Source organism: Argiope bruennichi, chromosome 9 (assembly GCF_947563725.1).
Source record: "Argiope bruennichi chromosome 9, qqArgBrue1.1, whole genome shotgun sequence".
Classification (NCBI taxonomy): Eukaryota; Metazoa; Arthropoda; class Arachnida; order Araneae; family Araneidae; genus Argiope; species Argiope bruennichi.
The window spans coordinates 122,601,080-122,616,125 of NC_079159.1; the positions used below are offsets into that span (position 1 = coordinate 122,601,080).

Consider the following 15,046-nt stretch of genomic DNA (forward strand, 5'->3'; position numbering starts at 1 on the left):
TTCATTTTGATGTCATAGTCTAATTTTTGATGAAGAAATCAACATACCTTTGCAAACAAAGTAGATTGATTTAGATATTCAGAAATAAGTAAATTGGGATGAAAAAGAAAGAGTGGAGGTTATACCTAATGTGTAATTTTAGTTTTCAAGAGGCATTCTACTACCAAAATATTTCACAATAATTTTGTGATTCCATGGAAAAATTGGATTTAAGTAAGATTTTCTTTCTCTCTCTCTCTCTCTCTCTCTGGAAGAATTGAGTTGTTGAATGATGAAATGCAAAATTATTTTAAACATTTTTAGTGAATATGGGTAGTTGTAGCCTATATATTATCAATAATTCATATAGACACAGTAAGATAATTTCCAAATGAAATATTGATCATTTTTTTATATTTAGTGGGTACTGTCTGATCAAAGATTCAGTAGCGAGAAAGAAAAGCTACTTATAATTTTTAGAGTGTAGGATGTTTCCCAAAAATGTTTGCAAAACCAGATGCAGCTAGCACTGAACGAGCAGTCAATAATGTTGAATGATTTGAATATATCTGCATTGTCTTGGATATTATAAAGGATATTTTGAGAATGGTGAAGAAAAGTAAGTTTCTTACATCAGTATTTAGATCATATAAATTTTCTTTCTGGGATCCGATATTGTGAAATTGAGGCTTTTCCTGTCAATATCTTGCTCTGCTGGTACCTAACTGACTTTTTGCCATACGCAGGTTATGGAGGAAAAAAAGGAAGGGAAAAAAAAACTCTAAATGTCTAAAAAATCATGTTCTTGAAAATCTGTTGACTGTAACAAACATTTAAAATCAAATTTTTATTGCCCGTTTGCTAAACATAAAGAAAGGTTTCTTGATTTATATTTGCTTCTTGCAATTTTTCCTTCATTCTTGTAGGATTAAAAATATTTGTAGTGTATTTTGTTTTGATTAAAGTCTAAAATATGTTTGCAAACTGAGCACTCAGAAATAGTTTGTGCAAAGTTAGCTTCGTATTGTGGTTATGTGGTGGCTAATAATAAAAGTGCATTGGCACTGTGTTCCTATTTTAAATTGTAATTTTTAGTTTATCAACAGCAAGATTAACATAACAAGTATCCTTATTACTCTTCAGTTTAGTTTAGTTATATAAATGTCCCATTTTGAAGCAACACTAAGACTATTTAAGAATGGACCTTGTAATTTTGAACTCGGTTAGATAATAACTCTAGTACTGATGTCTTGTTCTACCCATACCACATCTTTTCCCTTATCAAGTTCCCACTCCATACCAGTAGGAAGACGTTGAATCTCCTATATGTTGCTTCTTCTGGGGAATTAGGCCTAGAACCTTCAGAACCTAGCTGAGACAACCTTGGTCTCCTGATATTCTTCATTTAAGTATCAAAAAGTTTTAAGCACGAAAGTAAAAATGCAGTTGAATATTAATGATATAAATTCTCAGTTTGAATTTATCATTTGTTATTATTTTTTTTTTTAATTCATTGAAAACTTAACAAATATTTGGGGAAAAAACTTTTTTCTGATTTTTGAATTTCTCCTCTTCAAACGTACATCCTGATTAGCACTGTATAACTTGTCTGTTTATTCTCTACCTTTCCCTTTATCAAGATGAACATAGCATAATATTTGTGGAATGATTTTGACTGCAGTTTGCAATAATTAAAAAATTTATGAAATGAAAATTAAAACCATAAATACTTAAAATAATATCATTAAAAGATTAATTTTTTTATATATATATTTCAAAATGGTATAGAAGCACATTTATATTAGAATTTTTGGAAGTAAATGACAAATTTAATTTTTCAATTTTATATAATTAAAAAAAATTGGCTCTAAAAATCTTGTCTTCATCATCCAAAATATACTTGTGCCAAAATTGTTGGTTCTATTTTCAATTCTATATTCTGTAGATCATTGATAGACAGGCATATACATCTTTATTAATATTAGAGATTAAGTAATAAGGAATATTTGGTCTGTGAAAGTTTTATGATTCTGAAATTATGCTATATCAACGAATACAAGATCAAACTATAGTTTAGTTAAAGCCATAAACTCATCTTGTGGTATATAATTAAAATGGAATTTTTCATGATTGGCTTGATATATTATCCCTTTGATTGTATAAGTTATTCCACAGTTATGTAGTTTTAAATTGTATATATTATCCTATGAGATATCAAATTATTTTTTGTGGGAACATGTTTTTAATAACTTACTATAATAATTAATAATTTACCCCAAATTTTTTTTTTTATTTCTATACAGTGAAAATTGTGAAAGTTAAAAATTGAAAATAAATAATAAAAAGTTAAATTTTATCTATTTGAATTTTAAAAAAATATAGCAAAAAGAAATTTAAAAAAACAGTCAATGTTACATAAGATTCAAAGGTAAGGGGAAGGGATTGACTCATTATTATCAGCAATAGTTAATATTTTTTGAGGAAAAGAAATCTGACACAATCTCAGTTTATGATAGCAACTTTAAATTGGTGCATTGAATATTGAAATTTTTTCAATGAATATGCACTGCATATGTGGACCTGAATATATTAATTTATTTAGGGTTCAGAAATTATCTTATTCTAATGGTGTGGAAATTTGAAGAGTGACATACTTGTTTATGCATCATCTGTTTGTTCTTTAGAATTATAATCTATAATCATTTATTATTAGTGAAATATGGTATTATAAACAAAATATGCATTTTTCAATAATATTTATTTACCTATAAAGCAACCTGCTCAAGCAGTCCAGAGAAGAGCCAGTTCTGATGGTATAGCTGTTATACATCCTCAAGCTCAGATGCCTGATCGGTCAGTTATACCACCAATTCCACAAATCATATTTTATGGACATGATCCAAAACTAAATAGTAAGTTTGTTTTTGTTGTTTTACTACCATCTTTTTTATATATATGATAAGTTTAAAATGAAAGCTTTTTAAATTTGCCTTTTATACTTGTTTTATACTTGTTGCCTTTTATACTGAATTTCTGAATGATAATATATAGTTATATACTTTGTTTATTTTCTATATTGTAAGCATTATTATGTACTGCAAGTGAAATATAAGGAAATTTTTAAGATTTTACTTAACAAATGTAAAACAAATTACTAGTTGTATAATATTTTTGTTTTTTGATTCTGTAAAAATTTGTATAAATAATTTAGTATTATCAAAAAAATTTAGAGAAATAGAAAATTATTGTCTTATTGTTATTGTTATTGTGTCTTTTTATATATTATTATTATTTTCTATTTTAAATTTTGTATGAGTAATTTTTTTAACAAACTATGCATATCTTTTCTTGTATATGAAAATTCAGTCATTATGAATGTTGTAGAATTCAGATTTATTATTATTTAATAATAGTATTATGAAATAAATAGAATTGACAATTTTAAAATCAAATTCCTAGTTAAAAGATAATAATAATTTTTTTTTTCTTTTAATACATGAATTTAAAATCTTATAAACTTTGTTCCCAGAATTTTTACTTGCTAATAATTTTTGAATAATAGATCATTTTGTTAATTGTAAATATATTAATTAAAGTAATAATTAAATTTTGCTGGATGTAAGTTAATTAAAAGCTTTTTTTTTTTTTCTAAATTTTTAGTTCCTCCTGATCTATGTCTTTTGGGTTGTATATTTTGTATTGTTGATTATGACAAATCAGAAGATTATGATCCAGCCGTGTGGATAAAAGTAAGTTTCTCTCTAATTGGAAATAATTAAACTATGAATATAGTCATTTCATGTGACATCACATTCATATGACAAATTTTTCTGTGTGTCATCTAGTGACGAACTTGACATTGTGTTACATATACTTCTTCCTTTTGCAAAATGTTAAATGGATTCTAAAATTAAATTAATATACCCAATTTGGCATGTAATTGATGACAAATCCACAATTTATATTAATGGCTAGGCCTTTTGAAGATAGGCTATGGACATTGGGAAGCCTGTAGTGCCTTTCTATCATGTTCATGTTTTTCTCTTATTTACGCAGTATATGAATTATTATACTTGTAACATGTTGTAAAATATTTCACTCTGTTTATTTTTTTGTCTTATGTATGTGTTCAATTTAAGATTGTGCAATGTTATTTTCAATGTCTGAATACAAACCGTCCACCTATAACCTAAGAATTATTTGTTTTGTTTTGATTTTGCTTGTACTGTATGGCAACATCTTGTAAATAGTGTAGTTTGTTTTGAATGTGTTTGTCCGTTAATAAAGAACTGTGATATGCAATCAGGGTTGTTAATTGCATTTAAGAACACTGATTAATACACTTTTCTGTGAGTATATCACTCATCTGGAGATCTTTTGATCATTTGAGTGAATTGTAATAGAAAAGGCGTCCACAACGATATTTTTACTGACATTGTTTACATTTCTGGCGTTACGCGACAGGACATTGTTTTTGAATACAAACATGTTTAAAACAGCTAAGGGCTTCTTGAAAGAGGACTTGTTGTTTGTAGCAGAAGAAATTGGAGAGACAGTGCCTGATAAGGTAAAAATTTCTGAACTGAAAGATATTATTTTGAATAGCAAAGAGTATTTGGATGATCCAGACTTTGTGACAAATATTTTAGTAACGGCCGTTAGCCAACGAAATCTAAAAGAAGAACAAAAACAAAAGCAAACAGAATTTGAAAAAGCGGAAAGATTAAAACAGCTAGAATACGAAGAAAGTGGAAAAATAAGAGAACACGAACTGGAATTGGCGAGAATCAGAGCAACGTTGCCAATTACAGGTGAGTCTCAAAATACTGTTATATCTGGTGCTAAAAAGAAATTTAATCTGCCAAAATTAGAATTTAGACAGTTTAATGGCGATATTAAAGATTGGCTACAATTCTGGAGCCAGTTTCAACACATTCATAACGATGATGAAATCGCGCCTGAGAACAAATTTCAATATCTTGTGCAAGCTACTGTAAATGGATCACGAGCCCGAGAAGTAGTAGAAAGCTTCCCGGCAACAGCAGCCAATTATGCCAAAGCAGTTGAAAGTTTAAAAGCACGATTTGGGAGAGATGAACTATTAGTAGAAGTTTATGTTCGGGAATTATTAAAGCTGATAATCTCAGTTCAGAAACATGAGAAAATATCGATGACATCTCTCTATGATAAACTCGAATCTTATTTGAGAGCCTTAGAGACTTTAGGAGTGACTACTGATAAATGTGCTTCAATTCTTTATCCCATGGTGGAGTCTTGTTTTCAAGAGGACTTTTTGAAAGCATGGAATAGAAGTGCTTCTTCAGCAGTCTCAACTGATGCTAAAGACCGTTTAACCAACTTGATGACTTTTCTTAAAGCAGAAACGGAGGGCGAAGAAAGAATTAATTTGGCTATGGCTGGTTTTGGCTTGGGTGCAGATGAAAATCGCCAATCTTTTAAGAAAAAAGTAAGAGATTTTCCAATGAAAAAGGTACCTACAGCTGCCAATTTATTTACTACAGCTTCAAAAGAAGTGAAGAAAGAATGTGTTTTCTGTACTGGGAAACACTCGAGCCCAGACTGTTTTCAAGCTCAGAAGATGAGTTTGGCTGAAAGGTATAATATTTTAAGAGAGAAGCAATGTTGTTTTGCTTGCTTAACACCAAAGCATACATCTCGTTCCTGTAAGGCATTTTTAAGATGTGTAATATGTGGGAAAAAGCATGTCCCACTTATGTGTGAGTCTCTAGAGGCTAAGAATCAAGATTCATTCAAGAGTGAGAATAAGAGTCCAAATGTTGAAATTAATATGGCCAACAACACTTCTAGTCCCAGGGTGTTCCTCCAAACGTTGAAATTAAAAATGGTGTGTGGTAACAAAGAAATCCCAGTTAGGGCAATTCTAGATTCTGGGTCACAAAAGACTTATGTATTAAAGAATGTTGTTGAGAAAATGGGATATATCCCACTCAGAAAGGAAATTCTGATGCACTCATTGTTTGGAGGCATTAAATCTGACAAGTGCGAACATAATTGCTATAGGATAAAACTGAGAAATCAAGACAACAGTGTTACATGCAACCTGGAAGCATTAGACCAGCCATCTATATGTGACAAAATTTCATCAGTCACTCCAGGTTCATGGATTACAGAGCTCCGTGAGATGAAGATCAGGCTATCAGATGTAGGGGAGGAGCCACAATCTGTTCAAGTGCTTCTTGGTTCAGATGTGATAGGGAAGCTCATGACTGGCCAGCGTAGAGTTCTATCCTGTGGGCTTGTTGCCATGGAGACACTACTTGGCTGGACTCTGTCAGGTAAAGTTCCTAAGAATGAGATGTCAACATGCAATGCTATGCTGGTGGCCTCCCTATTTGTGAAAGAGATGGATATCGCCCAATTATGGAGATTAGATTCCTTGGGGATCCAAGATCCTTCAGAACAAAAAACCAAAGAGGAGCTTCATAAAGCGTCGATGGAGCACTTCTTAAGAACTGTCAAGGTCGATGAAGAAGAGCGATTCCTTGTCTCCCTACCTTGGCTTGACGGTCATTTGCCTCTTCCAGACAACTTCAATTTGGCACTCAAAGGGTTGCAAGTGACAACCCATAAGCTGAAGAAGGAAAACTTATTTCAAGAATACGGTGATGTCTTTAAAGAATGGGAACGAGAAGGCATAATTGAAGAAGTTCCCCAGGAGGAAATAAAGTCTGCTTGTCACTATCTGCCCCATCGACATGTGGTGAAGCCAAACAGCACTACGAAAATTAGGCCCGTCTTTAACGCTTCATCAAAACAAAAGGGAGCGGTCAGCCTCAATGACTGTTTGGAAAAGGGATTAAACTTGATTGAATTGATCCCTTCCATGTTAACAAGGTTTCGACTGTATAGGTTTGGCATTTCGGCTGATATACGGAAGGCCTTCTTACAAATAAGTCTATATAAGGAGGATCGAAATTTCCTGCGATTTTTGTGGCACAGTGAAGAAGGAGAACTCATACATTGCCGAGTGGTGTTTGGTGTTTCCAGCAGCCCTTTCTTGCTTGGGTCAACAATCCAATACCACTTGGAGAGAAAGTTGGAAGAAGCGCAGCAAGGCCGTGGAAGATACCCTGAGTGCATTATTCAAAAGTTGATGAACAGCTTTTACGTGGACAATTGTTTAGCAAGCGTCAAAACCCAGTCGGAGCTAGAACGATTTATTGATGTAGCCACGGAGATCATGGTTGAAAGAAAATTCGACTTACGAGGGTGGGAGCACTCTAGCCCATCTGATCCAATAACAAGTCCTACAATCATCCTGGGAACGATTTGGGACAGACATTGTGATACTCTTTCAATAAATATTCCGGATTTGAGAGAACTAATGGAAGAGGTTATCACGAAAAGAAATATTCTTGCTGCTTCCCACAAAGTGTTTGATCCCTTGGGGATTACTAGTCCAGTGTTGCTACTACCAAAACTCTGGCTACAAAATTTGTGGAAATCTAAAATCGGTTGGGATGAAGAAGTAGATCTAAAAACACGTCAAGAATTTCTGAAGTGGCTAATGGAGCTGGAATATTTGAAGCATGTTAGAGTACCAAGATGGTTACACTGTGATAGTGGATTTGAGAATATTTCATTGCATTTTTTTTGCGACGCGAGCAAACTAGCCTATTCTGCGGTTGTTTTCCTACGAGTTGATAGTGGAAACTCTGTACACATACAACTGGTGCAGAGTAAAACTAGAATTGCACCTTGTGGAAAAAAGGAAACAACTATTGCAAGGCTGGAACTTCTTGGTGCTGCTATATCTGCTCGTCTTTCTTCCACTGTCTTGAAAGAGTTTCCAACAGACAATGTTTATTTCTGGACAGACTCTACTACTGTGCTGGCTTGGTTGAAGAGAGAAGAACCGTGGGGTGTATTTGTTTACAACCGTGTTCAAGAAATTCGAAAGCTGACACCAGTCAAAGCCTGGAGACACGTTCCCGGATCACTGAATCCAGCGGACTGTCCGAGTAGAGGGTGTTCAGCGAAGCAGCTTTGCAGTTCGAAATGGTGGGAAGGTCCCAGTTGGTTGTACCTTTCGTCTCATGAATGGCCTGTTAGTGATGTGGTAGTAGATGTCAATGAGGAAAAAGTCAATAAAGAGAGAAGAGCTATCGTGACCTCTCTGGTGAATATTCAAACAACCGTTATAAAGAGTGAATATTTTTCCACCTATAGTATAAACATCAGAGTAGTGGCATGGATTCTACGTTTTATTCATAACGTTTCAAATGCAACCAAGCTAAAAGGAAACTTAGTCTATGAAGAATTCAGACAAGCAGAGATTTTGTGTTTCAAGTCCATGCAGTCAAATGCCTTTCAGGATGAGAAACTCCTTGCTAAAATGCAAGCATTTAAAGATGAAGATGGGCTTCTGAGAATAAGAACCAAACTAGCAGACAGTTGTGAGAAGGAAGGTTTCAAGTTTCCAATTCTCTTACCTGCCAATGATGTTGTAATAAAATTAATTCGAGAGGAGCATATAAAAGCGATGCATGCAGGCTCTTCAATATTACTCGCCCGGCTTAGAGAGAAATTTTGGATAATTAGAGCCAAAAGATTAGTAAAGAAGGTTCTTTCTGAGTGTGTGATTTGCAAGCGTTATAAAGCTAAACATTTTGAAGTGCCCTTCGCTCCACTGCCTAAAGATAGAGTTACTCAGACAAAGGTATTTGAAGTAACAGGTGTAGACTATGCAGGTCCTCTTTATCTTAAGTCGAAAGGAAAGGCCTGGATTGTTTTATTTACTTGTGCTGTCTACAGAGCAGTGCATTTTGAATTAGTCCGATCACTCACTACTGATACTTTTATTCAAGCCTTAAGACGGTTCATTGCAAGAAGAGGCAGGATTTCAGTACTTTACAGTGACAACGGTACTAATTTCGTAGGGACAAATAATGCATTGCGAGCATTAGATTGGGATAAAATTTCTGTGTACTCAACTGCTCAGAAAATCACTTGGAAATTTATCCCGCCCACAGCAGCCTGGTGGGGTGGATGGTGGGAGCGTATTGTGAGAATGCTCAAAGAGCTTTTACGTCGAGTGTTAGGAAAATCTATTATAAATTATGAAGAACTCCTAACCATCTTATGTGACTGTGAGTCCATAATCAATGCTAGACCGTTGACATACATACAAGATGATCCAAATGAATTGCTACCTTTGACCCCATCAATGTTTATTCACGGAAACAGCAACTATGAAACGCCAGATTTAGATAAAGTAGATCGATCTTCGTTGGTAAAGCGCACCAAATATTTGCAGAAGTTGCGTGAAGATCTTAGACAAAGATTTAGAAATGAATATCTTGCTCTTCTGGTCCACAGAGGGACAAGGAAAAGTGATGTTTTAGAAGTGGGCGATGTTGTACTGATTGGTCATGACAATATTCGACGCATTGACTGGCCTCTTGGTGTTATCTTGGAGGTTTATCCTGGCAAAGATGGTGTCCCTAGAGTAGCGAGAATTAGAACCTCCCATGGTGAGAGGTTCCGTCCCTTCCAAAGGCTTTATCCATTGGAAGTGTCAGCAAAAACTGAAATTGATGTTTTGAAGGCCTCAGGAAAAAGTGGCTTATCTGTTGAGAAAACTCCTGATTTACCTACTGACCATGTTCCTGATTCACCTACTGATCATGTTCCTGATTCACTTGCTGATCATGTTCCTGATTTACCTGCTGACCCTGTTCCCAATTCTCCTGTTGAAAGGACTGATATTTCTGAGGAGATACACCATACCAAAACCAGATTAGGAAGGACCATAAAAGTTCCTCGTAAATTGGACTTGTGAACTCCTTTGAATTTTACAGATTTCACGAGGAATTAAGTATTATAAATTTCAATTTGTTTATATTGCAAAGTTCAGTTTGTAACCCTTCACTTTGCAAGGTGGGAGTATGTAACATGTAAAATATTTCACTTTTTTTTTATTTTTTTGTCTTATGTATGTGTTCAATTTAAGATTGTGCAATATTATTTTCAATGTCTGAATACAAACCGTCCACCTATAACCTAAGAATTATTTGTTTTGTTTTGATTTTGCTTGTACTGTATGGCAACATCTTGTAAATAGTGTAGTTTGTTTTGAATGTGTTTGTCCGTTAATAAAGAACTGTGATATGCAATCAGGGTCGTTAATTGCATTTAAGAACACTGATTAATACACTTTTCCGTGAGTATATCACTCATCTGGAGATCTTTTGATCATTTGAGTGAATTGTAATAGAAAAGGCGTCCGCAACGATATTTTTACGGACATTGTTTACAATACTGATAATATTGTGGATATTAAATTATAGACATCATTTTATTTCAGTTTATGATTCTATCGGCAAGCAGGGGTGTTTGTGCTCCGGGGAAACCCCGGAATTCCGGGGATTTTGAACTTCGATACCCGGAAATTCCGGGGATCGTCGTTCAAAAGGAAGTAGGAATAATAATGAATTATTTATTTTGATCTGGGTAATTTTGTTTGCTTTGAAAGCAGAAAGCGCAAGGTCAGTGTGTGTGGTGAAAATTTTTCCTTTCTTTCTCCAAAGGCAGTGATAATGCGTGAAAAGGGGGGAAAAAACTTCTTTTTTGTTCTTTCCTTATTGCGAGTTATGACTCATTCCCCCGGTTCTCGGACATTCTCTTCTGGATTCTTTTCGGCAAGTAGGCGCGGCAGAAAAAAAAGGGAGAGACTTCGTTCGACCAGATGTGCGATCACGTGACCTGGGTTCAAAGGTCTTAATTTTGCAAAATTAATGGTTATTAATTTTGCAAAAAAAGTAATTCATTGAACTTTTATAATTAGGTCATTCAATACTTAATAATCGTAATTTTTCATTTCTCTCCCCCCCCCCTTCTCGAAACTGCAAAATGTCGGTAGTAAGTCCGTAAAAGTTTCCGGGGATTTTTTGGGGTCCCACAAACACCCCTGGGCAAGTGTAGACTGATTTAAACTTTGTTCTTTATTCAAACATTAAGCAATAAAGAAATCTGTATCTTTATTTTATTAAATTGATATTAAATTTGCATTATAGGCTTTAACTGGCATGTATCTTAATCTTTCATCTGTTGGTTTTACAGGGGTTTTTACCTATCCATAATTTTTTTTCCTTCCTTTCTCTCTTTACTTAAAAGCAATTTAGATATCGTACCTTGAAAACACTGAAATTTTACTCTTTTATTTTCTGAAGAAAATAAATACTAAAAGTAATAATTCATTTAAAATGGCTGTGAAGGAAAGACATTCTTTTTTGATGTCCAAATTGGGCATTACTCAGGAAAAAGTTTTAGATCAGGTTAAATGACATGTAACTATTGTGGCCTCACACATCTGTAGTTTAGAAAGAAATGTTTTGATTATATTTGAATGTTTGTGATGCTAGATTTCTTCTAAACAAGAACTGTTCCATTAAAGCCTGAAGTAAATTCATGATCTGGGAACCAATAGTATCTTTGTTTAAATAAAATTTTAAACTGGCTACCTTCTGCATTGTTTGATATAAATTAGATGGGAATTCTATTAATTATATATTGTTGAAAAAAAACAATACCAAATATTTTAATTTCCTTAATTTTACAAATGGAAGAAAAGATTGAATTTTTTACTGCAAATAACAGATATTTCTGAGTTCTTCCCCCCTATCCGTCAAAAAGATCTAATATGAACACATGATTTTTTTCATACCATACATGGGAAGGGAAAGTAATCATATAATTGCTGTTGTTTATGGGCGAAAAAATGAGATTAATAGTGTTGCTTGTTTAGTAATGATTTGTTATTTTTGATGTTTCATGAAAATCAATCTAAGTACAAAGTATTTCATTAAATTGAAATTCCTTTTCAGATCATTGAAAAACATGGTGGCCAAGTAGAAAGCTCGTACAGTAGCAAGTGCACTCATGTAATTTGTGAAAATACAAAATCGTTAGTTGTCCAACAGGTAAATATAATTTTTATATCAAAAAAGTTCAAGATAATTGAGACTTTCAGTCTATCTAATTATACTTGCACAAATTCATAGTACAATAAGAGGTTTATTTTTGTCTTTTTATGTAAAAAGTAATGAGCATTGAGTTGCTTTGTTTTCCCAACAATCAAGTAAGAATATCAAATTATATTAATCTTTAATTTGATTAAAATATTTTCAGGAAGCCAAAAGTCTTATTTTATTTTTTTCTGTGATTCTCTCTATTTTTTATTTCAAACATCATGTTTTCTTTTTTTTTATAATAATCAGTATCAATAAAATATATATAATATAGCTATTTTATATGGTATATATAAAATAGCATCAATTTTTTTTATAACAATTGAAGCTATTTTTTTTTTATTTATTTATAAAAATGTGCCAATCATACAGAAATCTGCATTTAGTCCTTTGGGCTTAAAGCTACCATATTTTGAACACATATATTTTGGAAGATAATGGTATGTACTTTTGAATTTTCAATTAATTTTTTTTATTTAAAAATTTAACTTATCATTCTTTTTTATTATAACTTAATAAATAATCTCATAAAAAATATTTTTTTACTGTCTTAAAATTACAATTTTAATTACTGCAGTATGATTATTGTGATTTTGCCCCTAATTTTGACATATAATTAAAAGATTTTTTTTCTTTTTAATATAGTTTCTAATTCTTGCAGTGCTTTTCTTTGTTGTAATGAAATAGACTTTTAGTTCTCCTTCATATGCTATGGATTGAAGTAGCCTAGTATCATTGGAAACATATGGTTACTGTTTCCAGGATTTTTCATAAAATCTATTATATTGCTAAAAAATGATTCCTGCAACATGATGAATCTGTCAGTGTCAAAGTTTCTTCAAATTATATATTCTGGAAAATTATTTATCTTGATTGAAAATTATAAAAGTCTTTGCAAAACAGTTCTTATATAACTTCAAAAGGGGGCTTTAATCTAACTAAATTAAATCTTCTTGTATTATATTTTAATTTATTTTTCAGGCTATAAGAGAAGGCAAACGTTGCATAACTGCTCATTGGTTAAATGATGTTTTAGAGAAAAAGAAGTTGAAACACCCTTGGCTTGCTCATCACCTCCCTACTCCATTTTCTGATGATAAGCCTTGTAAAGATCAGGTAATGAGGTTTTTATTAAATTTGAAGTAGATTATGTGTAACTTTAGAAACTTTCTGCAAACTACATTTTATAACTCTGTATTAGATCTGTTTTAAAACTAGTCCCCGCCCCTTTTTAAAATTTTTTTTTTTAATTTGTCTAGTATATATAATATCTTTAAAGGTCCTTAAAATCTTATTTTTAATGGTTCTTATATAACAACATTCTAAGTACTTATTTTTTAGTCTAGATCTTTTTTTCTTTGTGATGGGGGAGGTGGTATTTCACCTAATCACACAACCTCTCTAGATTTATCAAGTTATATTTGTGGTGTCTCATTGAATCCAGAACTCAATGGAAAGGGTTTTTATCTTTGTTTAGGGAATTACTGATGAAGGGTAAAATATACCTTTTTTATCAACTTGATTTTTCTGACTAGAAAATCTAGGTGAAACTTGGTGAGATTTAGCAGTAACTTAAGCTCATTGTTGCTTTTCTACACATAATTGCTTGTTTGTCGAGCATATGTTAATTATATACCATCATTTAGTAAATTACCATGAATGAATTATGTAAATATTTTTACTGCAAATAAATTCTACACCTTTTTTTGTACAAAGGTGTTGAATATTTTTAATAACATGCCAGCAAAATGTGTGTTTAACTTACTGTGGTCTTTCAAAAATGAATACACTGAATGGTCCGTAGCCTCAAAATGTGAAATGTTTATGATGCTCTGAAATTACTTGCAGGTCATTTGTTATTTGTGCCATAGCATGTCGAAATTAAATTAATGTCAGTAAAATTTCTTTTTTACCTTCGTGAGTTTTCAGGGAGAGAGAAACTGTAATATCAAAGAAATTCAAACTCAAGATTTTCCCCATTCTTTACGGTTCAACCTTCGATAAACTCATTTTCGGATTTATACCTGTCTGTGAACATGGTAACTCAATGCTTTAAACTAGAAAGATGCAATTTGGTTTGTTGTCTTAATGTTGAATTCGCAATTGCTATTAAATTTTAAATGAAATCCATTTGCAAGAAATTTATCCATCTGTCAGCTGTGCAAGTAAACATAACTTCAGAATGCAAAGAGTGACATCAGTATTGATATTAGTTCTTATTTTTACTCTAAAAGTTCTTATAAAATGCTTATTATTTTTTTAAATAAAATTCATCAATTATTTTGTTTTCTGCATGAAAAAAGTTTCTATGTCTTTTCTTTTAAATGTTGAATAATCAAGAACTGTTCATACATGTCTGCATGAACAGTTCTTACTTACATACTTATGTCATGCATACTTACATGTCTGCTTTTTTTTTTATTTATATGTACATGTAGTTAAAAGCATTTTCTATTCAAAGATTTTTTTTAAAAAATTAGAAAAGCAAATCTACTTAAAAAAAAATTAAAAATTCATGCAATGAATCTGAGTTATATGTGAGAAAGAAAAGCTTTTTTTTTTTTGTTGTTGTTGTTAATGTTTTTGATAAAATGTGTTTTTTCTTTCTCAGATAATTACTATTACTAATTTTGAAAACGAGGAAAGGATAGCACTGAAACATATTATTACCATCTTGGGTGCCAAATATACCAATTATATGACTAGTCACAATACAGTTATTATTTGCAGGAAGTAAGTTTTTGCTTATGTTTATTAATGATTTCTCTTGTAATTTTCTTGCTGAAAGGTAACTAATATTTAAAAATTTTAGGTGATAGTTTTTACTGTTGTTGCTGTATTTCTTACTATCTATATAATTTCTCTTGTTCAGAAATTTCTAATTCAGATTTTTAACTTCATTAATAAATTGAACATATAATTCGAAAATTTAGATTTTTTTCATAGATGCAGTTTTATGTATTAATAGTACTGATATCCTAATTACATGGTTAAGCTATCTTTAAACTTGTCCCTGGAATTGAAAGGGTTTTATTTAATGGAGAAATAGTATTGAA

General features: G+C 32.1%; 1 protein-coding gene across 2 annotated transcripts in view; it reads left to right on the forward strand.

Annotated features, from left to right (window-relative positions):
- Nucleotides 1–15,046, forward strand: part of LOC129984393 (PAX-interacting protein 1-like) — a 45,016-nt gene that overhangs the window by 19,341 nt on the left and 10,629 nt on the right. For both annotated transcript variants that reach the window (XM_056094274.1, XM_056094272.1), the window contains 5 exons: nt 2,753–2,891; nt 3,640–3,728; nt 11,847–11,942; nt 12,972–13,106; nt 14,602–14,723. In XM_056094274.1, coding sequence (XP_055950249.1) covers nt 2,753–2,891; nt 3,640–3,728; nt 11,847–11,942; nt 12,972–13,106; nt 14,602–14,723 — 581 coding nt within the window. The remainder of the gene's footprint in view (nt 1–2,752; nt 2,892–3,639; nt 3,729–11,846; nt 11,943–12,971; nt 13,107–14,601; nt 14,724–15,046) is intronic.